The sequence below is a fragment of the Electrophorus electricus genome, chromosome 6, assembly GCF_013358815.1.
Source record: "Electrophorus electricus isolate fEleEle1 chromosome 6, fEleEle1.pri, whole genome shotgun sequence".
NCBI classification, from domain to species: Eukaryota; Metazoa; Chordata; class Actinopteri; order Gymnotiformes; family Gymnotidae; genus Electrophorus; species Electrophorus electricus.
The window spans coordinates 28281587-28309533 of NC_049540.1; the positions used below are offsets into that span (position 1 = coordinate 28281587).

At 48.2% G+C, this 27947-nt stretch overlaps 2 protein-coding genes across 4 annotated transcripts in view; one reads left to right on the forward strand and one right to left on the reverse strand.

Moving 5' to 3' along the window:
- The window catches only part of aff1 (AF4/FMR2 family, member 1), a 30801-nt gene extending 8823 nt beyond the window's left edge, over positions 1 to 21978 (forward strand). Inside the window, exons 3-19 of one of the 3 annotated variants that reach the window (XM_035527045.1) lie at positions 826 to 1560; positions 7706 to 7753; positions 8121 to 8207; positions 9753 to 9789; positions 10500 to 10554; positions 12975 to 13146; positions 13806 to 14726; positions 16965 to 17062; positions 17610 to 17808; positions 17972 to 18117; positions 18315 to 18378; positions 18650 to 18786; positions 19081 to 19152; positions 19643 to 19736; positions 19833 to 19873; positions 20042 to 20253; positions 20791 to 21978. In XM_035527045.1, the coding sequence (XP_035382938.1) occupies positions 826 to 1560; positions 7706 to 7753; positions 8121 to 8207; positions 9753 to 9789; positions 10500 to 10554; positions 12975 to 13146; positions 13806 to 14726; positions 16965 to 17062; positions 17610 to 17808; positions 17972 to 18117; positions 18315 to 18378; positions 18650 to 18786; positions 19081 to 19152; positions 19643 to 19736; positions 19833 to 19873; positions 20042 to 20253; positions 20791 to 20909 (3237 nt within the window). In that variant the 3' untranslated portion in view covers positions 20910 to 21978. The remainder of the gene's footprint in view (positions 1 to 825; positions 1561 to 7705; positions 7754 to 8120; positions 8208 to 9752; positions 9790 to 10499; positions 10555 to 12974; positions 13147 to 13805; positions 14727 to 16964; positions 17063 to 17609; positions 17809 to 17971; positions 18118 to 18314; positions 18379 to 18649; positions 18787 to 19080; positions 19153 to 19642; positions 19737 to 19832; positions 19874 to 20041; positions 20254 to 20790) is intronic. The other 2 variants (XM_035527046.1, XM_035527047.1) reach the window with 2 other exon arrangements.
- A 2067-nt stretch (positions 21979 to 24045) lies between these two features.
- Positions 24046 to 27947, reverse strand: part of LOC113586285 (macrophage mannose receptor 1-like) — a 4634-nt gene continuing 732 nt past the window's right edge. Inside the window, exons 3-10 of the mRNA XM_027024289.2 lie at positions 27561 to 27660; positions 27116 to 27351; positions 26333 to 26519; positions 25648 to 25899; positions 25296 to 25472; positions 24981 to 25028; positions 24675 to 24826; positions 24046 to 24392 (exon numbers count right to left, since the gene is read on the reverse strand). Of these exons, the coding sequence (XP_026880090.2) occupies positions 24348 to 24392; positions 24675 to 24826; positions 24981 to 25028; positions 25296 to 25472; positions 25648 to 25899; positions 26333 to 26519; positions 27116 to 27351; positions 27561 to 27660 (1197 nt within the window). The 3' untranslated portion in view covers positions 24046 to 24347. The remainder of the gene's footprint in view (positions 24393 to 24674; positions 24827 to 24980; positions 25029 to 25295; positions 25473 to 25647; positions 25900 to 26332; positions 26520 to 27115; positions 27352 to 27560; positions 27661 to 27947) is intronic.

Sequence of the window (27947 nt, forward strand, 5' to 3'; positions counted from 1 at the left end):
GTCGTTAAAAACAGGGCTGCTCTGTTCTAAACAAAATGAATTACGTGCGTGTGACGGATGTGGTTTATGAAAGTGCTCTGTCGGTCTTTTATGTGATGTCTGACGTTGGCCAGTATGTTGACCACACACACACTTTATTACCTTTTTTAAGAAAGCTCATTTGCATTATTCTAGGCTTCTAAAGGCTGTTATTGTAATGACAGTTAGCAAGCGAAATACTGAGTGTCCCTATGCCGAGTCTGGAGTCAGGGCTGTAGATGACGTCCTCCGCTGATTGTAGAAGTCAGCGCTGTGTTGTCTTCTACGCGACTCCCTTTTCCAGGGAGCTACTGGAGTGAGTTCCTTTCTGGTTGGAATAGGCCTGCATGCTCATAGCGTTTATTGGTCTTAGCAGTGATCAAAACTTCACTACGCAAATGCATCCTTTAGCGGTTTTGGCTGTGTCCATTCCAAATAATAATTCGGACCACTTTTCAAAATAAGGGTTTATCTAATATATTGCCATTTACGTTGCCCTCACTGTATGTAGATGTGTAATTGCAGGGGCAAGGTCATGTAAGGTCACGCTGGGCGAAGCACAGAGAAACCTTTTTGTGAGGGACGAGTACTGCAGCCTCGAGCTCCTCGTTATCTTATAAACGAGGCTCCTCGTCATCTCATGAATCTTCACATAATTCCTTAATAGCCGCTCATTATCCCGCGATTCTTTGAGTTTAGAGCTGAACGCGCGGTTGAGAGGGAAAGGAGACTACTGGGGTGTGAAACTGAGTTTTGCCTTTGGCGGTTTATTATGAAGCGCGCTGAACAACTTTCTTTTATTTCTAGACAAACAAAGGGGATGAATTGTCCAGCCTTATCCAAAGGATGCTGGGTAATTACGAGGACGGGAACAGCTGTCTGTATGACGGCGTGGTCAAGGACTGTCCCCCTGCACCGACGACGACATCGTCGTTGTCCGCGTCGTACGGACGGCCAGGAGGCCCCACGCACAGGGACGATCCGGACCCCCTGTTCCAGAACGCGTCGTCCTATGCCATCCCCCAATCGGCCCAGGGGGAGCACAGCTCGGGTCGCACTTCCGAGTTCGCGCCGGCCCACGGCGGTGACGGCCCCCTGGACGCCCAGCCAGACGGGCAGGACTACTCCGTTACACCTCCGGTGCTGCCGGGCCTGACCCCGCCCGCGGATCCGCTCTCCCCTTTACTCTCCAGCGACTCGGAGCACCAAGGGGACGACCCGCTTTCTCCTGTCCCGCCGGAGGAGCCGTCGCGACGTCCGCGGGCCCGGAAGGAGGCGACCCAGGCGGGCGGGGAAGGGCTCCCGCCGGCCTCCCAAACCTTGCAGCTCCCTCTGCCCTCTAAGGGCGGCTTGGCCCACTCTAGAAAGCCCATGGCACTGGTACGGCCCATGGACGGGCCGGAACAGGTCGCTAGCGAGTCGCCGGACCTCAAAGCCTCGCCCGAGGACTTCCACAGGCAGTCCTACGAGGGCTCTCCCCAGCTGAAGACCGCCAGCAAGCCCAGTGCTCCTCCGCTGAAGATGCACATGCACTCTGTGGAGGTGAGTGGATCTGTTGTTGTAATTAAAATGCGTAGGCTTCCCTTCCCATTCTAAAATTATTATTTTTTTTTTTCCATATGCACAGATGGGTGTGTTTTGTTTGTTTTTTAAACTCTAACAGTATCTGAGTGGGTTGGTATTCATCTCTACTGACTGACTGTCACACACAGTAAACCACTGATTCTTAGATTTACCAAAGACCGTGAACTAGTAAAAGCAGAGGGAGGGATGCAAGACATGAGCAAACAATGTCAGATAAGACACACAGGTAGATAAGACGCATACAGAACACTGATGTATGTAGATTTATGGTGTTCTGTGAGGCCAGGACTCCCAGATTTGTGATCAGTTCATAGTAAGAGTAACAAATAGTTTGTTATTTAAACATGAAAGGGTATCAGTTTTTGAAGTACATGTTTCAGTTTTCCAGTAGAGTGCAACATGCTTTTGTTTTTTAATGTGTGTGTGTGTGTGTGTGGAGTATTAACACTCCTTATTGGCATTGTACAATTACTATGTTATTCCCACAATAATTCAGTGTCGGAGCTGAAGTAGATGCGCGCGTGCACACACACACACATTGAATGTACAGTGCATTTATTACACTGCACAGATTCTGAGAATGTGTTTTATTGAGGAACACTCTTTTTCATATCACCCACTAATGCATGAATTGGGTCATGCTTTCATATGCAATAAGGGCCCTGCACATTGGAGCCCTACAACCCCCAGTTTTCCATTCTAAACAATGTTTAAGTTTTGAAGCTGATTACATGGATCTGCTAAACTGATATAGGGTGTGTGTGTGTGTGTGTGACAGCTGGCGGCACATTCCAGACACAGTTTTGGTGTTCAGTCTGAAATGCTGCCGGAGAAGGGATGCCGATTTAATAACCAGTGAACTTGGGGAAACCCCCAAGAAAGAAAGTCTGTGCCCCCTCAGCCTGTAGGAAATGGCAGATTCACCAGCATGTCAAGAAATTTGCATACCTCTGCCCCATTCATTCTGAAAATTTGCATAACTCCCTGCTCTACACTCAGATTGGCTACAAGGGTGTAGCCAATCGGCTGTCACTGAGAGTAATGCGAGCTGCCTGATTCATCAGGCGAGGCTTGCCGTGTAGGTTCACACGCGTGTGGGCACAAGGGTTGTATGTTGTGATCACTGTGATAATTGATGTGTAATGACAGTGCTGGTTTCTGCAAATACCGCACAACACTAGCAAATTAGAACTCTGGGTAGTAACGAGTGACTGAATATTTACCAGTATTGTAGTTATTCAGTTTATTGATGCATTTTTACAAAATGCTTGACCTTTCCTTCAGTTCTTAAGTAGTCCATTTTTGTAAGTACTAAATTGAAAACACCATTATTGCACTGTGGCTCTACACAAACTGGACAGAGGAAACCAGTAATCATGATGCAAAGTGTATGCTGTGGAAAATGTTCATATTTCCCACCTCTACGTCGACATGTTGAGCCTTTAGAAAGGTGTTGCTGTCTAATCGGACGGGCTCTCTGTTGGCATGCACATGAATCCTGGTCGGCATGGTTACGCGGTGACTCATCCCACCATCCGCCATGGCTGCATTTGCTCCTGTCGGTGAGTAAAGAGATGAGCTGTCGCGTGACGGGGGCCAGAAGCCGAACACCTTTCCTCTCTTCGGGTTGGCACGGTTCGGTTCCGCTACACCCGCCACCAGTCACAGTGAGGCTGGTGAAGTAGGAGCAGTCTTTGTCTGAGCCGTCACGTTTCTCATGGTGCAGAACTTCAGCTTGTGCTCTGACATCTGAGGGCACCTGAGCGCAAACATCATGGCAGCACCTTGAGTTGAAGTTCTAAAAGACTCAACCAGTTAACCAGTTTTTCAGCATTAGCTGTGGGCTGGTAAAACTTCCCCATCCTGCAGACACTAGAGACTGAAACCCAGTTTTTGCCACGCTGAGCCTCCTTCGGTGGGTCCATGAACTTTGAGTGCCGATTCTGGCTCCACAGAGTCTGGTCTCTGTGTTGGTCTCTAAAGAACGTCTCACATTCCGTTCCCATCCTTCACATACTCGATTTCACTGCACCCTTTATGGGATTTTTAAAATTTTATTTTATTTATTTATTTTTATTTTTTTTGTAAAATGTGCTTCATGAGCTAGGGTGAGGTGTACACCGTGTTCTCTCTGACTGACTGGCTTCTCATCGGGGAGCTGAATTCCTCTACTATCTTGTGAGTGCGGTGTGTGGTTTTTTTTTTTTTTTTTTTTTAAAAGTTTCCATTTCTACTTCATAATGGACTTGCCGACTTCTCCATGGACTTTGGGTCCATGCGAGACGTCGGTTTGTCCTGCGCCCTGAGACGTCTGGCCAGGAGCGAAGGGAAACGTAAACAGGACTGACGCAGGTAGCCTGTGCCGCGTGGACGCTCTTTGCTAACTGTAAACAAACTAGCAGATCAGCTCCACTTGGAACGCACATCTTCACAAACATGCCTCCAAGCGAGTCCCGTTCTCACAGAAACACACAGGAGATGACGAACACGTCACGCACACAGCGGCGTCTCTTTGTAGTCCTGTGGTGTGCAGGTAAGGTACAACTCCCAGAAATTAAACTTGACTGGATAGAATGTAATATTGAATCTAGTACAATATGGCATTAAATTTGTTGGGCAACTATGCTTTTCTATTGCAGCAAAGATTAGGTGTGTGTGTGTGTGTGTGTGTGTGTGTGTGTGTGTGTGTGTGTCATCCAGGTCTCTCCCCTTCAAGCAGTAATGTTTTTGCTGAAATAAGTCTGTGGGTTTGTGTGTGCCTGTCTGCATGTGCCGGTGATTGTGTAGTTGAGTTATTGTGGCCGGAGTTGTTGCGTAGTGCTGGTGGCAGGGTGTGTCGGCAGAAAGCGTGGCTCGTCTCCGGGGGTAGTACCACCAGCCTCCTGCTGAGGACAGGTCTCGACATGCCTGCCTCACTGTGTGTTTACTGGAGAACTCGGTCTGGCTAGTTCGGAAATGCCTTTTTTGTGCCTGCTGCATTTGAAACGTGCTTGTGAAGTTCATTGCAGTCTTTTTTTTTTTAAAGCATGCCATCCAGTAATATAATCACACTGCACCTTAATGTGATTTGATCCGAACACTCACATCTCTAACAAGAAAACGGTGATTTGTTGGAGATCTTTGTATATTGCAGCATACAGCAATGTTGGCATCACAGGGGCAGATACTGCAACATTAGCGAGTGATTTTAATCGCAAGCATAGACCTACATGCATGTCATTTTTAACCCGCGGTGGTGTGTGTGTGACCTTAGCTGCCCCGTGGATCGGACAGTCCCGCATCGTTATCTCTCCAGCACTGTCCTGGAGGTGCTTTGCTCCCATAAGTGCTGTCTCTCACTACCGCGTAACTCCAGGCATGCAAGCTCTCAGCCCACAGACCGGATGGCCAGTAGATGTGCGTATTGTCCTTCCTGCCGTTTGCTGGAACCACTCCGGAAGCTCAGGAGTCACTATCTCTCCGCGCCCCCGGCGCTATCCCGGCGCTATTCTTCCGAATTCTCTCTTTCCTCTTTCAGTCTCTGGTATTCTTCCAGCTTCTCGTATTCCTTCCTTTTGGACGTTCTCCGTCACCTGGTGCTGCCACGTCTGTTACCATGACTACCGTCAGTGTCTGGTTGCTTCACCACTGCTTGGATCTGAATGTCCTTCTCCACGGTTCTCTGTGGCTCTTGGACTTTGGAGCATCCAGCTTGTACCCTCTGCGTATGTTCCTCCACGTTTAGCACGATGCCCGCAGCAATGCTGTGGCCAGTTTAGCCACCAGAATAAGGACTGTAGCCTGCGGTCACTTCCTGTGGTGAAGGGGGTACTTGATGCCTGAGGACGTATGGCATACAGTGGGCTGCTGTTGGCAGTAGCCCTCCTGTGACTCTTTTTAAGGTGGGTGGTCACAACAATGCTGCCCGTTACTGCAGGTGAAGTAGGTGGTCATGGCAACATTTTGCCAGTTACATGTACACCGAGTGTACACAGCGATGAGCATCTAGCGTGGAGCTTCTGGAGTGATTTGCAGCAAACGCCAGGAATGGGATCCGGGGTGAGCGCAAGGATGCGGAAGGTCCTCAGACCGTTCCACTGTGTGCACACTGCTCAGGCCTGCTGGGAGTCCGCCGAATCCACTTCTCTAGGGAACCGTGCACACGTACCCAGTTGCGCCTTCGATGGCGGACAGAGGTTCTCGCGGTCACCCCGACCGGCGTCCGGTTATTCCGTGACAGGTTTTTCCTCTGACTTAACCTTTCAGATGAACAGCCCCACAGTCGCTGTTTCTGTAGGACAGCCCTTCAGACGGCCAGCCTTCGCTGTCCTTGTGCATCGTTGAACCTAGGGTGCCAGTTCCTTTCTTTATCCCTCTACTAATGGCAGTATGCATCAGTATTGGATTTTGGCAGTGGAAATCTGGTCCATGACACTGTAGCTCGGGTGTTTCCACCATGGCCAGCGTGATGTCTAGGAGATCCAGCTGTTCACATCCCTTCTGTTGCACAAAGAAACCTGGGTCAGAAGGGATGTGTGTGGGGGTGTGATGTTTGCCACATGCCAGAACTGCAAGAAAGCATTACAGCTGATTTACCTGTTGCTGGAATACAAACCCAGTGTGTGTTTAGTTAACCATTAACAGGCGAATAAATAATTCAGGGGTGTGTGTGTGTGTTGGGTGGATTGTGCTTGCTTGAATTGCGTGCGTACTCTGATATGACACTTATAAGCTAACTAGAGTAGCCAATAAAATTCCGAATGCAGGTTTAATTTAGCACGCCACAGCGACGGAGCTGTTTCCCTGTTTATGGCTATAATTCACCTGAAGTGTTTACACACAGAGCAGTACTGTGTTTAGACCTTGCTTACATCGGTGTGTCGGTGCAGACCAAACCTTGGCTGGAGTCCAGCGGTGAGGGAGTCTGGTGTTCACATGCGTTCACACGCCCGGATTGGTGAGCGCACGGGGCCATACATCTGCGTTGGTAAATCTGGTTTCGCTTGCTGCTAATTAGAAGGTACCAAGATCAAAGAAATCGGATAAAAGTGCTTACATATCTTATTACGTACTTCGGAGTATTAACTTGACTGGGGCAATTCAGTATGTTGGTGTGTAGTTAAACACACTGCTTGATGCAGTTCATGGTTCATATTAAACCGTCATTGCGGTTCTGTGTGTTCTGCTCCCACTGCAAATGCAGCGTTGATTTTGATTGGAAAAGTTTGCATACATGAAGGTATGTTTGGCATAACCTCGCATAAACTCACTGTGCAGTGCATTACGTTAGATTATGACTCGCTTTCCTTCAAGTTTATTTGCTGCAATTGTATTCTCGTTATTTGAGTTTCTAATGCTGTCTGTAAATAAGAGGAAACTGCACAGTGTCTGCCATACTAACGCACATGAGCGCCCGCCCAGCAGTGCACTGGGCTCGGAGATGAAAAAGGAAGTCGGGCAAGATACCAAAGTGTGTGTGTGTGTGTGTGTGTGTGTGTGTGTGTGTGTGTGTGTGTGTGTGTGTGTGTGTGTGTGTGTGTGTGTGTGTGTGTGTGTGTGTGTGTGTGTGTGTGTGCACGTGTGTGTGTGTGCCCGTGTGTGTGTGCCCGTGTGTGTGTGCCCGTGTGTGTGTGCCCGTGTGTGTGTGTGCCCGTGTGTGTGTGTGCCCGTGTCCGTGAACATTCCCCTCTGGGACGTCCTACAGTGCCGTCCTGTAGGAAGGGGGAGTTGAGGATGAGTGATGCGGAAACTAGCGAGCACGTTGACCTCACAGGACTTGGTTGGGTTTAGTTGTGCAATTCGAGCTGTGTGCCTGTGGGGTGATTTGTGTGTAACCTGATATTTATATCCACTTTACTGGAATGGGCTGCGTGCATGTGAGAGATGGAGGCAACAAGCTTGAAGGAAAGTTGAAATACTACAGACCACGAGTGGTTAAGAAAGAACATGCCTTACTACACAGACATGCTTGTAGGTGTCTACCTCAAGCCCACACACACGCGTGCGCGCGCACACGGGCTGTTTTTGCTTTTTCTCTCTCTCTCTCTCTCTCTCTCTCTCTCTCTCTCTCCCCTTCCTCTCTGCGTTTTGTGTCTGGCCGTGTTGCTCACTGTGATGTTCTCAGTTGCAGGCGCTGTCGAGTGAGGTGCACTGTGTCGAGGACATTCTGAGGGTGAGTGTGCACTTCCACCCCCTCCTGTATCTCCTCTTCTTTCTCTACCTCTGTCCACTTCATCCAGGCTCACTACAGATCTTCAGAAAGTTTTCTCTGGAACTCTCCTCACCCTTCATCCCGTCACTCTACATCTGCTCTTAGGAAAAGTTTTCGGTCTTGGTCCCATGAATCCCTGCAAAGGCGTTAAAATTGGTGTCTGTCTTTCGGCCTCTCTCTCTCTGTCTCTGTCTCTGGTGTTTTAAATGGGCCAGTATGATTTGTCCCCTGTATGTCCTGTGTCGAGGCAGCATGCAGAATGGATTGCCCTTTTGTGTGCACTCTATACTGTGTTGTAATCTCTCTGTGTGCTCGCACACACACACAGGAAATGACCCATTCGTGGCCTCCTCTACTAACGGCCATTCACACGCCAAGCGCTGCAGAGCTATCCAAATTCTCCTTCCCCAGCAAGGTGAGAGAGAGACGCACACGTGCACACACCTGCATTTCCCATTATCAGTCTATTTCATATAATCAGTATTAGAAAATGAGTTAACATTACATTTGAATAGAAATTCTGTTAAAAATACATTTAAAGAATTATGTCAATAATAAGTGCACTGATGAAGGCATTCAGAGAGACTGGTCACATGATACAGCCTGAGGGTTGTCGTGGGTGAGGTAGGCTGTCTGTGTGTCTTTGATTTGGGGTTGCACGCTATATGGAAGGTTAAAGGCCCAGAGAACCTAAAGGTGTGTGTTTGCTTTTTTTTCTATCTGGGTTTGTCTGGCTTTTCAGCTCACGCAACAAACCCATCTGATATGTGAATCCTGTTCAAAAGTCCAGTAAATGACTCCTTGTAATTTGCAAGATTGTCTCCCCTTACAAAAATGGGTGGTCCTTATTTGGAGTGACGCTTATGTAAGCGTTGCCCTTAACGCAGTGTGAGTACCCCTCCCACACACCGCGTTCCCACACAGGCGTCTCAGCCGCCTGTCCCGGTAGCGTGCGAACGTGTCCAGTGTTGTCTTGTGGTAGCAAATTCTATGGAGACCTAAATTTAGATTTTAAAGATTGCACAATCTCACCCCGAGCACTCGCTCAGGGGCATCCTAGTGGCCATCTACTACAATCACGAGTCGGCTCTATAAATCACGAGAGAATTCTGTGTGCATCATAACTAGGGATGCACCAGTCTGGAATTTCTTGAATACGATAACTGTCAACTTGCACCTTGTTGTGGCTGATGCCGACATTAATAACCAAAACTTTTACCTTTTCAAGCATTTTAAAAGCAAATTTACACCTTTAATCTATATGTGAACTGCATTGAGTGTCAGATAGATAGGTTAATAGATCATTCATTAAATTTACATGTCGTAGATCAGGCATCACAATTAAACGTGTGTTGCTTTTAACACAGAGTAGAACAAAAATACGTTTTAGTTCCGTTTAAGTGCCATTTGCCCTGAACTGGTGCAGGTATAAGAATTCCCATTTAATACATTATAATGTTTCCTGCTTCTTTACTCATGATGGTGTTATCCATGTTTCGTGATCCTAGTACTGTAGGAGTGTGAGATGCACACAAGCCCTCTAACAAATAATAGTAGTTAAATAAAAGATGTGTGTGGGGTTTTTTTTTTTGTATTTGATGGCCTGCCGAGAGCATCCTGGTCTGTCCCTGTCGCTCCAGATAAACGCTTGGCCCGTGTGTGTTGGAATGTGACGGTTCAGTGTTGATCCTCACTGGATCAGACAGTGTGTCTGGTACTGTACTGCAGGACACGTCTAAGCTCAGTACAGTGTGCATACCTCCTTCAGTAAGGGTTTTAAGCCGAGATGCACACATCGTGCGTGTGTTAGCACTGTAGGACTGGGAGTATTGTGAGCATGCCAGAATTGTTTAATGGCCTGAACACTGTGCTGCTTCCTGTACTCTTGGGTTTGTTTGTTTTTGTTTTTTTCTTCATAATGATAAATGGAACATTCTCTTCTTTCTTCTTTCTGTAACAGGAGACCCACGTACATTCAGGATACCAGCAGCCTCAGAGTAAGTCTGTGTGTGGGAGTGTGTGAGACAGCATATGGGTGTATACTTCTGGGTATTGCTTCTAATTGCACTTTTAAGAATTTCCACGTTTGCAGCCGTGTGTGTGGTGACGTGGAACAGGCAAACTTGCACAACTCCATCACATCTGAACTGATCATTTCAGACCTTGGTTTACGGCACCTGGATGTGCCAACACGTCTCCGGTGTATAAAACCAGGAGATTGAGCTCAATCTCACAGTAACTACAGGGATTAAACTAGAATTTAAAACCTGCTAAACACGCACAGCCTAGCATGTAGGTGCTGCATGGTCCCGCCCACTCTCATACCTGACCAATCACAAATGGCCTTGAGAGGTGCTCTACAGGCCCGTCATTCTCTCACACACACACACACACACACACACACGGACGACCTGAAATGTCTGTCTGTGTCCGCCCTTCTCTTTCTCTCTCTCTCACACAGACCCCAGTTTTGTGGTCACGCATGCACAGACAACCCATCATGCTGTGTCTCTCTTTCACACTCTTATTTCTCACTTCACTTCTGGGTTTTGGTGCAGATGGTTTCTGGTTGTTTTGCTGGTTTCTAATGTGGCATAGTTATTAAATGGTAGTATAGTGTTGACATTTGGTTATTAATGTCATTGGGTTATTGTTTTATTCAATGTAAATAATCTTTTCATTATATTTGTTTTGTGTGTGTGTGTAGAGCATCATGAACCATCTTCCAGAGTGTCCTTGCCCCCGTGTGTGGCAGATCCAGTGTGAGTATTCTTGCGTGTCCTTGGGGTGAGTAGTACTGTTGGCAGCGTCTTCCGTTGGTTCCTCTGCCTTATAAGACCAAAGAGGACATTATGGCTTGTGTACATCACAGGAACAAGAAATGTAATTTCAGCTAAATTCACACACACACACACAGCCGAAGACACTGGAGAGAGAGAGAAAGGGAGCGAGAAAGATGCAGGCGGAGCTGACTAACGTGAATATAGCAGTCGGGAAAAAGAGGATGTCGTCTCTCTCTGCCTCTTTTCCCTCTAATTTGCCCTTCGTTGATATGGATACAATCAATCTTCTTTTATTGCCCCACACACACCCCTCCCTGTATGGGCCTGCCTACAGAGCTGTCTGCTTGTTTAAGCTGAACGCCTCCCTTTGCTCTCAGGCCAACACTAATTGCTTGACTAATATTGATCGTTATTTATTGATCGGCGTCGATCGTGACCGCGTAGGCTGTTGTGGGTCAAGGTCTGGCTGTCCTGTCTCTAAGGTTTGCACAGAGCCTGGCCAGTTTGGGGACACGTGCAGATGTGAAGTGACCATGCAGCTTTACTGTAGATGGGAATATCCAGGGTACGTTCCCAGGAGGCAGACCGTTGGACCAGTGTGGCGGCTATGTGACGGTCCCTAGGCTGAAGGGTGGAATAGGTTACAGGGAGCATAGCAGATGCAACCTGGTCCTGGTTGGAATTTTCATGCACATGTTCATCAGCTGTTGAAGAAAGGTTTGGACTTCATGCTTCGTGAAAACCCAGAAGACAGAATCATCTTCGGGTCATTGCGTACCCCTGGAAGCGTTCCTCATGGCCTTTTTGTTTCTGTTTATCATGGGTTTGTTTTGTTTTGTCATGTCACTTTTTACCCCATCATATGAACTCTCGTTGAATTCACAAGTCAGCATATTTAACATATTTCACGCTCAATAGATGTAAATATCAGGTGTGTGCGCGTGTGTGTCCCAGAGCACATTGATGTGGCCACACATCTATATGATGGAAGGGATTTTGGTGAAAGGTAGGGGGAGAGTCCCTGTTTGTATGTAAACACATTTATTTCATTGTTTTATTTTTTGTTGTTTTCATTTCTTTACTTTTCTCATCTCTACTTCCTTCACTTTCGTGCTAGTTGCTGTTCTTATATTGCAAAGGTTTGTTTCCATTTTAAGACTTCTTGGGCAGTACTGTAAATGACTCTGGGCATGTCAAGCTTAATGAAGAGAGAGAGTGAGGGATGGAGAGAGACAGATGGGTAGAGAGAGAATATATCTAGGTGTGTGTGTGTGAGGGAGAGAGAAGTAAGCCCATCTGTTCGGGGGTTTCAGCAGACAGCTCTGAGGTGCTACATGTCTGCTGTGCTGTCATTGGTTGCGTCTGCTGGAGTTGCCTGAGGTGCTGCCTGTGATTGGATACCTTAGGGAGAAGCCGTCCAGCGAGAACTAGAGTTTCTCTAGGGTACAGGGCCGCTGTCCTGCAGAGTTTGGACTCCGTCCAGATCCAACACAATGGAGTCATTGACTTCAGCACCACTACTCATAAGTCTGTAGAACCTCAGGAAGACACATGTGCCAGATACACAACATTACATACTTAGTGGTACCTGAAAACCCTTTAGAAGGTGTATGTTTGGTTTTTTTTTTTTTTTTTTCTTTCTCAAAAATTTGACCTAAAACTTCATCAGATTGTCGCACAATTCCTAAAAGTAGATAAAGAACCAAAAACCAAACAAATGAGAGACATGATGAAATTTGAGTCTGTTGTCAGGAGTGAGTGGGTACCCTGTTTGGTTTAAAGAACATGGACCTAGCAAAGGATATTTCCCCAGTTTGGGATGGGGGGGGGGGGAGTCACAGTCTCTAGTGGGCTGACTATATACACATACATACATACATACATACATACATATATATATAAAATCATCTATATATGTATGTAAAAGTGTGTGATTCTTGCTAAGCGTGTGTGACTCACTGCAGCTGTTCTCATTGCTCATTTAGCCAGTGTTGTGTGAGCATGTGCAGACCCACCCCTGTAGGTGTGGCACGCTCATGCTGAGTCACACGCTTAGCCGTGAACTCCCCCAGACGAGCCCGCCTGCACCTGCCGGATCCGTCCGTAGGGACGGCTCTTGAGCGTAAGATAGGGCGACTGATGAACTGACCGCTACAGATGCAGGTCGGTCAGAGCTTGCTTGGCAGGCGTGATGTCAACATCGGCACTGAAACAGAAATGTGCTGACAACATACGAGTGCTGGTCAAAATATATCCGTAAGTGTTCTGAAACAGGGCAGGCCGGCCCCTCAAAGCTTTGGGTATTTACTGCGTCTCCTCTGTGTAGAAATATTAAACACTTAAGGACGACTGGTTTGTCCAGAGTGAATATGCAGCTTTACTTCATCTGTGCGTTTCAGTGCGTGTGCCGTCGGCGGGGCTGCTGCACCAGCGCCCTCCAGTGGCCCGGAGTCTGGGAGCGATTCTGAGAGCAGCTCGGTCTCCGAGTCCGACAGCGAAAGCAGTGAGCACAGCAGGAGCGGCGTTGAGGAGAGCTCTCACACCGTCAGGAGCAGCACGCCACCCGTGAAGGCACGCACGCGCACACGCACCACATCGGAGGTGGTGCACTTCGTCTGTGAAGACACGTCTGCTTGTCGCACGTTCATGTGTGGAGGAGCAAACTCCTGTTTCCTTGTCTGCTGTACACTGCAGAAAAAAACCTCCTTAGGAGCAGAGAAATGAGGGAAGATGTCACCAAGCACTTTAGAGAGAATGTTGAGGGCTCTTAATGTATTGCCCTATGGGGGCCATTTGGTTTAATGTAGTAATTTGGCTTAAGTGTTGCTTGAGTGTTTCACATACTAATTGATGTCATACAAACAAAGGTGGAAATGTAAACAGAGGAGGTGGTGAGTGGGCAATACCAAAAGGTTCCTAAGGGGTGGCATTAAACCGTCAGCTGTGCTGTACGTACACACACACACACACACACTTGCGGTACTGCTGTGGCTGGGTCTAATGCTTATCTAATGTGTTTAATATCCACACCTTCTGTTCGTGTGTGTTAGTTATTCCACTCCTGCCTTCACCTACAATCCCAGTAGTTTTGCATTTTGTACACTAGTACGTTGTTAGCTAAATAGATGTAATTTTGGCTAGCAGGCGTCCTCTGATGGCGTTTGCTATTGTGTGATCTGTTTTATTTCCTCTGTTTGTGTCTCACTGTGTGTGTGTGTGTGCCCGACCAGGCAGAGGGGACTAAAGACATTAGCTGGCAGTTGATCAGCTGGATTAAGGAGAACCAACAGAACCTGAACTCCCAGAACCATGACGACATAGCCGTGCGCCGTGACCCCAAAACCACTACAGACACCAAGCCGCAACCCCACAGCCACCTGGCCGAAGACTCCAAACCCAGGAGCAAACGGCACTACAACTCCCATACTGCCCCTGCGCCACAGCCCGGGCTCAGCCATGTTACCACGGAGATGGAGCCCGTGGTCTCGAGCCAGCTTGCTGCTCACAAACCCCCTGCTTCCCGTGGTGACGCAGAGGTGGGCCCCAGGAAGACCGTGGGGACCAAACACCCGGGGAAGGGCAGAAAAGCCCCGCCCCTCCCGGAGAACCCGCAGGGCGGCCTGCGGGTGGAGAGCGTGGCGGTCACGGCCCGCGATAAGGAATCTGCTTTCACGGACAGGCCAAAGGTCAAGACGAAGAGCGGCGGCAAATCGGACCGCCACAGGCAAGCCAAGCGCGCCCCCTCGGACAGGAAGGAGGGAGAGGACATGCCACTTAAGGCCACCGTAACCACGGAGGAGAGGAAGGAGGTGGAGCCGGCCCCGTCTCCAAGCCCAGCCTCTCAACGCCCACGCTCCCCTCCAGCCAAGAGCAGAGCCGGCACCGGCGGCGTGTGGACCGAGACGCTCGCGCCCGTAAAGAGCTCCAAAAAGATCCGGACACGCTCGCCCGCCAGAGACGGGAAGAGGGACTGCTCGTCCAGGGCGGCGGCAGGGACGTCCCGCGCCCTGCTGGTAAAGATTGAGCTCAGCCAGCTCTCCAGAGTGCCCCAGCCTCCCAAAGCTGCCAAGCCCAACAGGGCAGCGGTGCCCCAGAAAGCAGGGCAGGAGAAGGAGCCCCACCCTACGGGCAGAGTGGGCAAGAAGAGACCTGTGAGTTGCCCTTTACTTCTTCTGGGAAGCACTGTGTGTAGGGCGTGTTTGGTTTGGGGTTTGGCACGGGTTGGTTTCAGGCGAAGGCACCAGATGACTGCTGTGCACCCTGCTGTCTGTCTGAACACGCCTTGCACAAAATTCCAAACACTGCAAGTTTATGCATGTGATGGTGCGATTATCCTTTTAATTCTGCAGTCTTGCTGAGCTTAGACAATGACACTGTGGTTGCATATGTGAGGGAAACCATGAAGGGGTGTGTGTGTGTGTGTGTGTTGCAAATCCCTTCTGAAAGTGCACGAACGTTTGTCTGCTAACCCAGCGAGACTCCACAGATTGGCGAGTTTGGTTTTGTTGGTTCCTTTTTTTCCACTGTTAGCTGATATTGAGGCCTCACCAGTAATATAACAATCAGTTGATAATCAGTACAATGGAACTCGTACACAGCTATGACCTGTGAGGGAGCGTCTTACCCAGAGCAGTGTGTGGAGTGCCAGGCACCTGCCCGCTACGTCTAGCTCGCGTGCAGCCGTGGTGGCAGATGCCAGTTGCAGTACAGCTGGATTTGGGACGGCAGCCGTACGTCAATGCTGGTTGCCGTGTCCTGCTCTCATAAATCTGGCGATATTGCGGGGGAGAGAAAGACCTTTTTAACCAGTGAATTGATGTGGGGTTCAAAAGCGAGTGAAGACTCAGAAAATACACCAAGGGTTCCTAATTGTGGAGAAGGATTTGAACAAGACACCAATCGGTATTGTTAGATTTTGGATTTGGAAGCATTAAGCAGAACTGCTGTTTTGTTAGGATTTAGTTTTAGTTTGTCCATCCACTGTTTGAAATCTTGGATACAAGAGAGTAAAACAGGAGGTGGTGTTGTGGTAAGGTGGTGTCAGCCTTGGTGTTGAGTGTCATCAGCATAACAGTGGAAATGAAGACCATGTCTGCAGACAGACTGATCAAGGGGCAGCATATAGATAACAAACAGGAGTGGGCCAAGGACTGATCCCTGGGGAACACCTTGAGTGATGGTACCTGTGTGTGATTTATGTTTACCAAGGATGACTGTGTGATTTATAGGAATATAAGAGGTGAACCATTTGAGAAGCATACTGGTAATTCCAGTGTTTGGGGGTGGGCGATTGAGTGTGTTGTGGTCAAATGTGCTTAAATCTGTACAGAAGGGGTACATTCCTGCCGTCTGCTGTCAACTTTAGTTTTGATGGATTGGTTTTCCCTGATTGTCACCGTGGAACACTGCCTTACCAGACACCCCTGGGAACACACCTTGAAAAACTCAGATGTTGACTTTCCTGAAAACACACGAATGTGTGTTTTTAAGCTTTTAAAGAATTCTGCTAGCTGTGTGTTGCGTTAGCCCAGTTAGCTGATCAGGCCGAAGCCGGGACATGTCTCACCGAAAGCTTTTATGCTGGAGGCAGGGCTGCCTGGGGATCAGAGCTAGACTTTTGATGCGTTTGGCCAGGATTTGTTTGTAATTTTGTGTGGGATTTTTTTTGTGTCGTTTCGTGCGTGGTGCTGAGGTTGGTTGTCATCGTCCTCGTGGAAGGATGACGGGCAGATTAGGGTTACTGACCGTGACTGACCCCAGCGAACACTGTGATTCTCCAGCTGTTGTATGCCACACACCCCCAGACAATCTGGGACATTTGGAAACCATAAACAGCATTGTGTCTACCCGGGGACATGCAGTGCCTCCCGGTGCTCCTGTTGGCTGCTGTTCTTTTGTGTAACCTGTAGGTGGTGTGTGTGGTCCAAGCACAACCTAATCAAACCAAATCTCCAAACACTTTCAGCACAACTGATCTAAAAGCCTTTTGCTTTTACCAAATTTTACCAAAAGATGTTAGTTGGGAATCTCTAGCTGGGTTGGGAATTTCTGGTTGTGAGGGGAATCTATAGCTGGGTTGGGAATCTCTAGATGGATGAAGCAGCAACTGTGGAAGGGCTGAATTTGAACATCTGACAAACACCAAATTTATTATTCTGTCTCTCTCTTCCTTTTGTTCTTTCTCTGTCTCTCACCCTCTTCTGCTATCTCACACACACACCAGGCACAGTTGTCCTGTTGGTAACTCCCACAGAGGCTTATCCCTCAGTTTAACTGCCACTTCTGAGCCCTGTGCAGCCTCTGTGTTGTAACTGTGTGTGTGTGTGTGTGTGTGTGTGTGTGTGTGTGTGTGTGTGTGTGTGTGTGTGTGTGTGTGTCACTTCTCACAGGCTGAGAACACCCAGCTGCCCGTGTGCAGGAAGAAGGTGAAACCGGAGAGCGCAAGCAGGCAGTCGTCTTCCTCCCAGCACTGCTCTGGCAAAACCCAGTGAGGCTCGCTTCCTGCACGCCCTACATCTCTGACAATGGCTTTGTTTACACACCACCTGTGTTACCCATACTGCTCCACACTGCCATATAGACATGGGGGAAAAAACCATCAGATGAACATAAAAGGGTTGGCCGCCTTGTAGTAGCTGGACTGTGAGGGCTGTGATTTTAAACGCCTCTGATCTGTGAGAGGGTTTAACTGGCAGCACCCAACTGTACTGGAAGCCCTGGGCTGAACTGATAATAACACGATTTACGTCTGGTTAGCATTACGCTAACGTGCTAGTGGCGGGGTTCCCCAGCAATGTAACCCGCGGTAGCGCTTAGGCTGGGTCATGTGACTCTCTCTTCCGTCTTTTTTCCTCTTTTAAACTGACCAATGGTAAGCTCGATTCCCAATGCCAGCCTGGTCACCTGACTGCAGCGAGCGGTTGAGGGCCGGGTGTGTTTTCGGGGAAGGAAAGTACCTGCTGTAGTCTGGAGCAGTGGCGTAGTGCAGGCTCTCGGCTCTGACCTGACATGTCCCCGCCGCCCCCTCACGGCAGGTCGCTCAAGACCACCACGGAGGAGAGGCTGAAGAAGGGCAAGAGCAGCAAGAAGGCGCCCGCGCCCGCTCCTCATCCTCCCGGCTCGTCCCAGGGCCGCAGACGCCGCCCCGAGGAAGAGGAGGAAGGCGGCCAGCCGGGAGGCAAGCACAGGAGGAAGGGCAGAGGCAAGCCAGAGCAGCACAGCAAGAGCCACAAGGTAGAAACCACCCCGCTCCGGACGCGAGATCCTTCACGCTGCTGTGTGCCGGTTAAACCGGCGACTCGGACAGCCTCCGTGCGTTTGCGTCCCAACGGTCATTTGAAACCTTTTACGGTCGTTTTCTCCACGCTTGTTTTCTTCTCGCCCTGTCGCATCGCAGAAGACAATGAAGAGAAATGCACCTGCCCCGGAACCGACCGCTTCCTGGGTCACCCCAGCCGCGCAGAACGATGCGTCCGCCCCGGGGCCAACCGCTTCCGGGGTCGCCCCTGCCACGGAGAGACCCCTGCTCCAGTTTGATGACAAGTGAGAAGAGTTTTCATAGATCTGATTAAAGAACCCAGTACCAGCTCTGTGGAGGCTGCACTATTACCGCACTACCGTGTAATATTACTGGGTGCTGCTTCCTTCACTTAGTACTTTTGTATTCATACTCGGATTTAGTCTCCATGTTCAGGCTGCATTCTGTAACAGTTATGAATCTATAGCATTTTTCCTTGCAGGCAGTACTCGGTGGATTACCATATGAAGGAAGCCAAGAAACTGAAGCACAAAGCCGATGCCACGGTAACCTTTGACCCTGCGCGTTCGCTCATTGGTTCTCCATTACTGTTTCCACACTTCTTACACTAGTGGTTTATGAAGGAAAAGTGTTGAGCTGTTTATAATGAAGGTATATGTGAAACTGTAAAAAAACAACAAAAAAAAAAAAAACTAAAATTTTTAGTTCCTTTTCTTTTTGGTTATATGTTGGTATACATTAAACCTGTCAAAAATAACTAAATAACTCGTGTTTCTCTGTGTGTCTGTGTGGACCTGTTGGCTCCGCCCTTCACAGCTGGATAAAATGGGAAAAGCCTTCAGCTACCTAGACGCTGCTATGTCCTTTGTGGAGAGTGGAATCGCCATGGAGACGGATCCCCAGACACCCAAATCTGCATACACCATGTTCTCAGAAACTGTAGACCTGATCAGGTATGTGTGTGCGTGTGTCAGACCAGCTCTTACACACCTGTTCCTGTATGCCCTTCAGCAACATGGCAGTGTGCCAGTCCTCTGGAAATTGTGTATTCCCCTGGATTCCTGCTGCAGTTGGGTGGGAGGGTGCACGCGCAGACTCTAGGAGTAAAGCCAGCTGTTCAGTTTAACCTTGGGATTAGACCTGCCTTATGCTACCCTGTAACATGATCTCCTGTTGCATAATCTTGGCAAACAGGTTTCTGTCTGTCGGACTTTTCTCACGTTACCCCCCCCCCCTCCCCTCCCCAGATTTATTCTGAAACTGAAGAACTACTTTGAGCCGTCAGCTCCAGCCTCTGAGCGGGACTTCCTGGTGCTCTGGTGGGTGTCTGTCAAATCACAAACCAAACACAATCCACAGAGTTTTGTTTACCTGTGATACCCGTGACTGTGACTTCCTGGCATCTTATTAAAACATGTTGCTGAACTTTTAAATGTGAACCTGATCACTGAACACACTTACTGAACCTTTAACATGAATCTGATTAGTGAACACACTTACTGTAACTCTAATGTGAACCTGATCACTGAACACACTTACTGAACCTTTAACATGAACCTGATCACTGAACACACTTACTGAACCTTTAACATGAATCTGATTAGTGAACACGCCACCGAACTTTTAATGGGAACCTGATACCTGAACACATGACTAAATCCTTAACGTACCAGGATATTAACACGTTTTAAAAATGTCCATACAAACAGTTTTTCTCCCGTGTGTGTGTGTCTAATGTAATGATGTGCTTGGTTGTAATGACATGGTGGTGGTATGCTCTGTGTAACATCACCTGTTCGTTGTCTTCAGCATGCGTTGCCAGTCTCTCCTGCAGATGGCAATGTTCCGCTGTAAGCGCGATTCTGCGCTGAAGTACATGCGCATGCTCACCGATCATTTCAAGGTAAGATCTGTTACCTCTGCTTGGCCTGCAAGTCTCCAAGTCCTTATATACAACAGAACATTCAAGTGTGTGTGTGTGTGTGTGGTTTTCTTTCAGAACTCAAAGACTGTGCATGCTCCCTCCCCCTGCATCTCAAAGTAAGTCCTTCCTGAGTCTGCCTGCTGGGTGTGTGTGGAGTTTGTGGATATAATCAGGAGTTGTTGACAAGGAGACTGTATGTATAGAATGAATGAGTGTTCTAAGAGGGTGTTTAATTTTCCATTTTATTCTTCGCTTCTTTCACCACCTCTCTCTCTCTCTCTCAGAAGCATGGGCACTCCTTCTCCCATGTCTCCCACTCCGTCCCCGGCCAGCTCTGCTAGCTCTGGCGCTGCCTCCAACCCCGGCGGCAGCAGCACTGTGGCCATTCCCCAGGTCGTCCAGCAGATGGCGTGCTCCTACGTCAACATCACCGCCCTCTTCCTCAGTGCTCATGACACGTGGGAGCAGGCCGATGAGCTTGCCCGGAAAGGAAGTGGTAGGTCATGAATTCTTTGGGCTGTGCAGCAGTTAAACTGAACTGAAATGTTATGTAGTTTGTTTTTAATTTATTAAGATTATTTTAATAGTTATTAATTCTTTATTAGTGTTTGTTTAAATATAATATTTATACCTATAGTAGGCACTAATGTATCAAAAGTCTGCAAATGTTTGATTTTGAATTTTCTGATATTAAATTAGCCAAGTGTTTGATACTTTGGCCACCAGAGGGCAGTATTGTAGCCCTGTAACACCTGTGTTGGTGTATATTGAGCTTGCAGATGTTGGAAATTGCACCTTGATTCTGATCTGAGAACAGTTATGATGTCTTTCTCTTAATTTGTGGCAAGGTGGAGCTGGTCCTAGATTTGGATAAAAGAAGGCAGTTTCACTGTGTGTGTGTGTGTGTGTGTGTGTGTGTGTGTGTGTGTGTGTGTGTGTGTGTGTGTGTGTGTGTGTGTGTGTGTGTGTGTGTGTGTGTGTGTGTGTGTGTGTGTGTGCCTGTGTGTGTGTGTGTGTGCCTGTGTGCCTGCAGGCCTGCTGCATGAGCTTGACCGTGCTCTGGGCCAGCTGAGCTTAACCTCCAGTATGGCTGCTCTGGTGCGCTACACACGACAGGGCCTGCATTGGCTCAGACTGGATGCCTCAGTCTGAGCTCCCATCACCCTGCTGACTGGCCAGGGGCGGGGCTTTTTAGTTCAGTATGGTTTTATGTTGTGCAGTGGCCAATGAGAAGAAGCAGAAGAGGAGCGTGGGGGTGGGGAGACGAATGCCATTGCATTCCTTTTGCACTTTGTTCTCTGAGAAGCCAATCAGCTCTATTTTAGCCATTTCTCTGAGAGGAGGGAGAAGCAGAGGGTGTGTCCTGGTGTGGTGGTGGGTGGAGTTATCCATCTACCAGGCCAACCAGGTCGATTCCTATGAACACCATATCAGCATAAACGATGCTACCAGTTCACTGTCTGCGAGTGTGGTGGGGTTTGGTTTTGTTTGTTTTTCCTCTTTGACTACCAAAGACGGACAGAGAGACTCGGAGACACAACCCCTCCCAAGCTGAAGCGCAGATGCGTTACCTTCTCCATCACTGCCGGAGGGAAGCCGGGTGCCACTGTAAAGGGCAGATGCTGATGTCCCCATTACAGAGCCTCGCATCTACCCCCTCCACATACTGTGAGTCACGAACTGGAAACTCCTCCATGGACAACCACTTATCTGGACCTCGGTCCTCCTTTCTGTGGTAAAGCCAAGCGATGATCTCGAGATTTATTTATTTTTGCCTGTATTATTATTATTATTATTATTATTATTATTATTGGTTTATGATGATTTAATATATTGATCTTGCTGAATGATTGATTTTTTTGCTCCGTCTGATGTAATATTGACCTTTTGAACCACCAGCAGAGTATAGCTTCCTTTCTTGTTCTAGTTGAAAAGTCTGAATTCTCTTTTCCATGATTACAGTTCGAAAGGTTGTAGGATGTCTCATCACGCTCATCATTTAAGTGTTTGAGTGGTGGGTCCGTAGCGGGTCCTTGTGGAATTTCGACGTTCTCGGATTAGTTTTCCTTGCAGAGAACACATCCGGTGCACAGAACTGATCAGTTTCTCCAGAAGCCTCTGATTTTCCTAAACCTGGTACTTGTCCATTAATTAAAAGGTAACAGACTAATTCTACCTCAACATCAGTATGTAGTGGAGGCAGACGAACAACCACAAGCCCTCTCTGACCCCCTACACCCCTAACCCAGGGCTTCACTTGAACCCCAACGCTAATGAAGGTGGTGACGCGCTAACTCGGTGCCCATGAGCCCTGCTCCTGGAGATCTGCGCCCTGTAGAGTTTAGCCCCTCCCCTCATTTTAACCGCCCCCAATCCTGATAATCGGAACCTTCCTCAAACCCACCCTGGCTGGGTCAGGAACTGCCCTAGACCTCTAGGAGCAGGGCCGGGAACTGCCGGTCCACACGCCACTACACACGTGCCTTATCCTGAACTGGTTAGCACAGGACGCTGATGTCCTATTAAGAGCAGAGGACGACCGTGTCATGGGGTGAAAAGTGCATTTACACGAATAATCCAGTAATCTAGGTTACCTTCCTGAGGGTTTTTTAAATGTGAAGAAAATTTAATGGGGCCATTAAGAAAAATGAAAGTTAAAAGCAAATGGAAAATGATTAAACAGCTTTATGTAGTAATGTGTTCCTGCTATTGGGTACATGTATTATATACATGTACATGAATTTCCAAACATGATTTGCAATGTTGCCTTTTTCCTGGTTATTTTTAAACCCTGGAATTTTAGTGCCTGATGGCACCATTTCTTTGACGGCTTTTATATAAGTGTGTGGGTGAGTGGGTGGGTGGGTGGGTGGGTGAGGTGAGTGAGTGAGTGAGTTTTTGTTTTTTCCCTGTTCCTGCTTTTCAGAGTTCACTTCACATTTCAGGACTTCCAGCTGAGTGTTGCTGTATCGTATGCCGGACTCTCCCCACATTTGGTCTGTTGTTCCTCTGAATGCTAGATGATTTGGCCACGTTTCTGTCTTTGATGAATCAGTCTGTGGTTTAATCTGATCAATCATTATTTACTGTTTCTGCTCACGCCCAACTAGAGACTAACCACACTGTCCACACAGCAGTTACCAAATTATATGAAATCAGTGTTTTTTGTTTTGTTTGTGTTTGTTTTGTTTTGTTTTGTTTGTTTTTTTTGCTAAACTGGCACTTTCATCCATTCTCTTTCCCGATTTCCACAGTAATGTAGACTTTTGGTTGATTTTGGGTTTAGAGAGGTGACACAGAGTTGATTTAAAGTTTGCGAGTCTTAATCCTGGTTCTGAATCGGCTGAATACTCGAGCCTGTCACTGGACTTGTTCACCACGGACCTTCTGTGCCAAGAGTTATTCCCTTCAGAAACATCCCCTGGGTTTCCTGTACTGGAAATAGGAGCCAACTGGAATTTCAGTAGGAATCAGAACTTGGATAGGAATGCCGAGACGTAAGGGCTGCACACGGAATCGGAAAAATAATGACTATAATGTTTATTTATTTTATTGCTATTGGGGAAGGTATGAAAGTGGAACTATAATTATTAACATGATTTGTTATTGCTTTTGGTTTGGCATTTTCTCCAGAGAAGGCTGGCTTTTTGCGTTTTGTAATATTTTTATTAAATATTTATTTTTTTTTTGTTTTTGTTGTTTTTTTTTTTTTTCCCCCAGCTGTACACTAAATGGATTTTTTGTCATCTTTGTTGTTGGGACTCCTGGTTTCTGTTGCGCTCCGGTTCTGCGCCACGATTCGAGCCTCAAATTGCTCAGTACGTGCGCCTTTTCTGTGGCGTGGTGTGTGCGAGGTCGTTTGGCGTGTGCTTTTCACACACACCCCTTCACTTCTTTCTTAAATGCCTGATGGTTAAGAATTATTTTGTAATCCAACTACTCTGCCTCATTAGGCAAATGTAAATACTGTTCTGTACAGTCATGTGTAAAGTTTGGAGTGTGAGATTTGGCCTTTTCTTCATCTGACACTTTTCCTTTCTTTTTCCCCCAAGCTGTGTTTTTTTGCAGCCGGTGCCGGTGTGTGTGGAGGGGAGAGGACGGGTGGGAGCCTTCAGCTCCTCCCTTTCCTCACCTCCGTCCCACTCTCCACGAGCTGGTCTTTCCCACATTTCACAGGCAATAAAGTTTTGGGGGGAAACGTTCCACTTTTTGTCTGGCTGTTTTTTGTTCTGTGACGTTGATGGCACGGAAAGACGGGATACGCGCTCCAACTTCGGGGACTGTGGGTTTTAATTTGGCTTTTGGTATTTCAAGTGCATTTTGAGATATATAAATGTATGTACAAGAAGCATTTGATGCATCAGATATACTCTGAACCACAGCTTAATTACAAATAACAATAATTACTTATTATTTGAACTCCAGAAAAAAAGCCCCATCAGTTTTAGGTGATTACTGCTCAAATGTATCCATTTCAAACCCAGGGCATTTCCAATATCAATTATTTAAAATGTATTATTGTTTTTAATTCCTAAAAGTGTATTGAGTGATGCCACTTTCTGTATAGGGCTGTTGTCATCCACGCTGTCTTCAGGTGTCAGATTCTCCTGTGAAGTTCGGGTTGTTGAATGCAGGCTGAAAGAGACAGAAAAGGTTGCAGTACAGCTGCCATGGAGACGTGTGGTTTTTGTATTTCTTTCTTTTATGTCTGAATTTTTCATCACTCAGGTTTGTGTGGCATTAGACCACGTGGCTTTCAGACGCCCATCCTGTAAGCATCTGTTACCACGGGTTCCCTCTCTCAGCTCAACCCCTAAAAGTCTCGTTAATTAGGGGAAGAGCTGTTAATGAGCCAACACTGCAGTGTTGGCGCTACCCCCCGGAGGGCAGAGGGCGTCTCCCCCGTGGGTGACCCACCACAGTGACGTGCTCCTTGGTGTCGCTTCTGGGGAGGCCGGCGGCACGGAATTTCACACCCTTCACCACGAACATGTAGTACAAGGCACACAGGACGATCGCCACGGCCAGTATCGTTCCGATTACGATGCCTGCGATCGTGCCGGCGTGAGCTGCAGGGCGAGGACGAGAGAGCAGGCGCACGTGAGTGCAGTGGCGAGCCCCGGACCGGGACCGCTGGGTTACCAGAGCTCAACCTCTGTAACCCTTTTAAATGTAACAAACATTCAGAGTTGGGTTTTCAGCCGGTGATGAGCTAGAACTCACCGTCTATAGTCGTGGGCGGCTTAGTGGTGTTTCCACCTCCATGTCCCTCTAAGAAGAAAACGGATTGAAAAGCAGTCTGGAAAGGTTGGAGGATGATGGGGAAGGACACGCTGCACTTGTGTTCCTGTAGCTGTGATCCGTTTCCTCGCTATGTTATGACATTTTACTGCACTGCACTATTCTTTATTACCATCACACACACACAGAAAACCTAACAGGTCTAGGATCAGGTTTTGATGTTTAATCTGAGTAGCACAGCTTTAAAAGTGTGGCGGGACTGATCCTGGACAGAGACAACGATGATGGGATGCTCACCCTGGAAGAGTCTGCACACGAAGCCCCTCTTCTGGAGGCAGTTGTTATCGTTCCACGCGCCGTCCACGTACATCTCCACGCAATCCTCCCGGCCCATGTCGTGGATGGCTTCGTTCGGCTCGCCCGGGGCCCAGTTAGTGAAGCTCAGTGCAGTCATATCGGTCCATCCCCACCCATCTGAAACCCAGACAGCCATCACCGTCGGTGTGTGAGCCTGTCTGTGTAAAGTCTGTCTAAACTGCACTGGTGAGCGCTAGACGTGTTCTAAACTTCACTCTCACTACTGCGGGCGTGCATGTGTACGTGCGCATGAGCAGACGGCGGGGGGGGGGGAGAGATCGTGTGCACGTACAGAAGCCGTCCCGGGTGAGTCCCAGCCACACGTTGTGGTACTTGGTGTAGTTGATGTTGCGGATGAACTCTGCCTCTGCCCGGCTGTGCACGGACGCCAGGTCGCCCCCGCGGATCAGCTGGCACCGGTAGCGTGCCTCGTGCCAGGAGAAACCCTCCTTCCCGTTGTACACCATGTAGCAGTGGCTGCCGTAGGGCCACCAGCCGGGCAGACATGTGCCGTCGCCCGGCCTCGGCGTCGGCGGAGGCTTCTCTGGGTGAATGAAGAGGGCAGAGGTCACGGTTCAGGTCAAAATTCAGAACGGAGAATGGATGTAGCTGATGGGTGCCACGTGAGGACAGTTCTGGGTACACTTATGGCATTTAGCAGATGCTTTTATCCACAACGACTTACAAAAGTGCTTCGTCACTTCCTCCATAGAATACATCCTAGTATGGTACAGTAGCTTAGAGTCCAAGATACCAATGAACTAGAATACAGGGATCAATGCTGATGCCTACACGTACAAAGTGCATATAAACTCTATAACAGACAACAGTAATAGAAAATAAACAATATCCTACAAGGCCGTGTGTGCTGTGTGTTAATGACATCATCACACTAACATCACTGCTCCACTCTATGAGAACAGTCTCTTCTCTTTGGCTGTACGGCTGGAAGTCCTAACCTCCGGCAGAGGGCTTACCGAAGGTGACCTTGCAGAGGTACGGCTTCCTGGCAGTGCAGTCGGTGTCGTTCCACGTGCCCTGGATGAAGAAGGATCGGCCATGCATGCTCACGCAGCCCTCGCCCTTGTGATGAGTGGGCTCTCCAGGTCCCCAGTGTGTGTAGAAGACTGGCCAGCCATCTGACCACTTGTAGGTCCCGTCGTCCTGGGACAGGAAATGCGCACCGTTTAAACCCCGCCCCCCTCTAGAGGTGCAAGCGCATGGTGCGGAAATCCTCCAGTTCTAACAACAGTAGTGTATCATTCTAGAATCATTTTAGAGAATTCTAGAATCACACACATTCGGCTTGGAAGATCATCTTCTATTAATAATAATAGTAATTAATATTATAGCACCTTTCTCAGATTCATGGACACTTTACAGATAGATATCAGCTTTGTACAAACACACACACCGCTAAGAAGCAGCAGCCAATTTGCACACAGCGACTCTCTGTCAGAAACCACAGCCCCCTGGGGGACTGCATCGGGTACAGGGTAAGGGGAGGAGGTGAAGACCAGCACAGAGCACCAACCATCACTGGACATACAGGCACACAGTTCACATTCATACAGGACAATTTAGAGTATCCGATCAACATAGCCGGATGTTTTTAGAGCGTGGGAAGAAACAGGAAACCCACGCCTACTCAGGGAGAACACAGATAGGGACTGTAACCCAAGACCTTAGTGCCCCTGAGAGGCAAACCTAGCCACCAAGCTTTCTTCAAGTGTCAACCGCGGGAGGGGGCGCTAGTTCACCGTGCGGCGGAGGCCGATCCACGTGTCCCTGCTAGCCTGCTGCACGGCCCCGGAGATGAAGGCCTGCTCGTAGCTCATGTCCACGCTGGCCAGGTTGCTTCCCTCCTTCAGACACTCGCTCTGCGCCTCCTCCCACGTCCTGGCCTCTGACACCAGCTTGTAGCAGCTGCGATACCAGCTGATGTAGCCGGAGGGACAGGGGCTAGTCGTGGGAGGCGGAGCTGGGATGCTGCTGCCTGGGGAAATGGGAAATGTGGGCGTGGTCAAAACACGGGGTGGACACAGGAACCTGTCAGTTTTTTAGAGGCCACACACACCCTCACGTTATTGCGTGTCTACCAGAAGTGAGAGAACGTCAGTGGAATGGGTTTGCACGCAAATCAAACACAGATTTGACTCATGACTCGTTTGGTAAGTGTTTCTGGGGTGTAAACACGCAGCTCACTTTTTTTGGTGTAGCACACCCAGCCTCTCTTCTCGCCACAGTTCTCGTCGTTCCAGAGGCCAGTCACCAGGTGGTTATGGGTCATACTCACACAGTGCTCCTAGTAATGAGGCCACAGGTCATAGGTCAACTTTTATAGCGGCTTCAATTATATTGTTATACAAAACATTTTTACAATGACTTGTGTTTCTCCTTTTGTTTACTATTTTAATGTACTGTATAAGACAAAACAAACTAAGGGTGATCAAATGGATATGATCAAACTGACACATTTGGATTTTTTAAAATGATTCATCTTGTTTTTTCCCTTTTTTAATAGTTGTGTGAAGCACTTTATCATCAGCTGCTGTTTTACCTACAACAGATCATCTCTTAAATGTAGCTTTA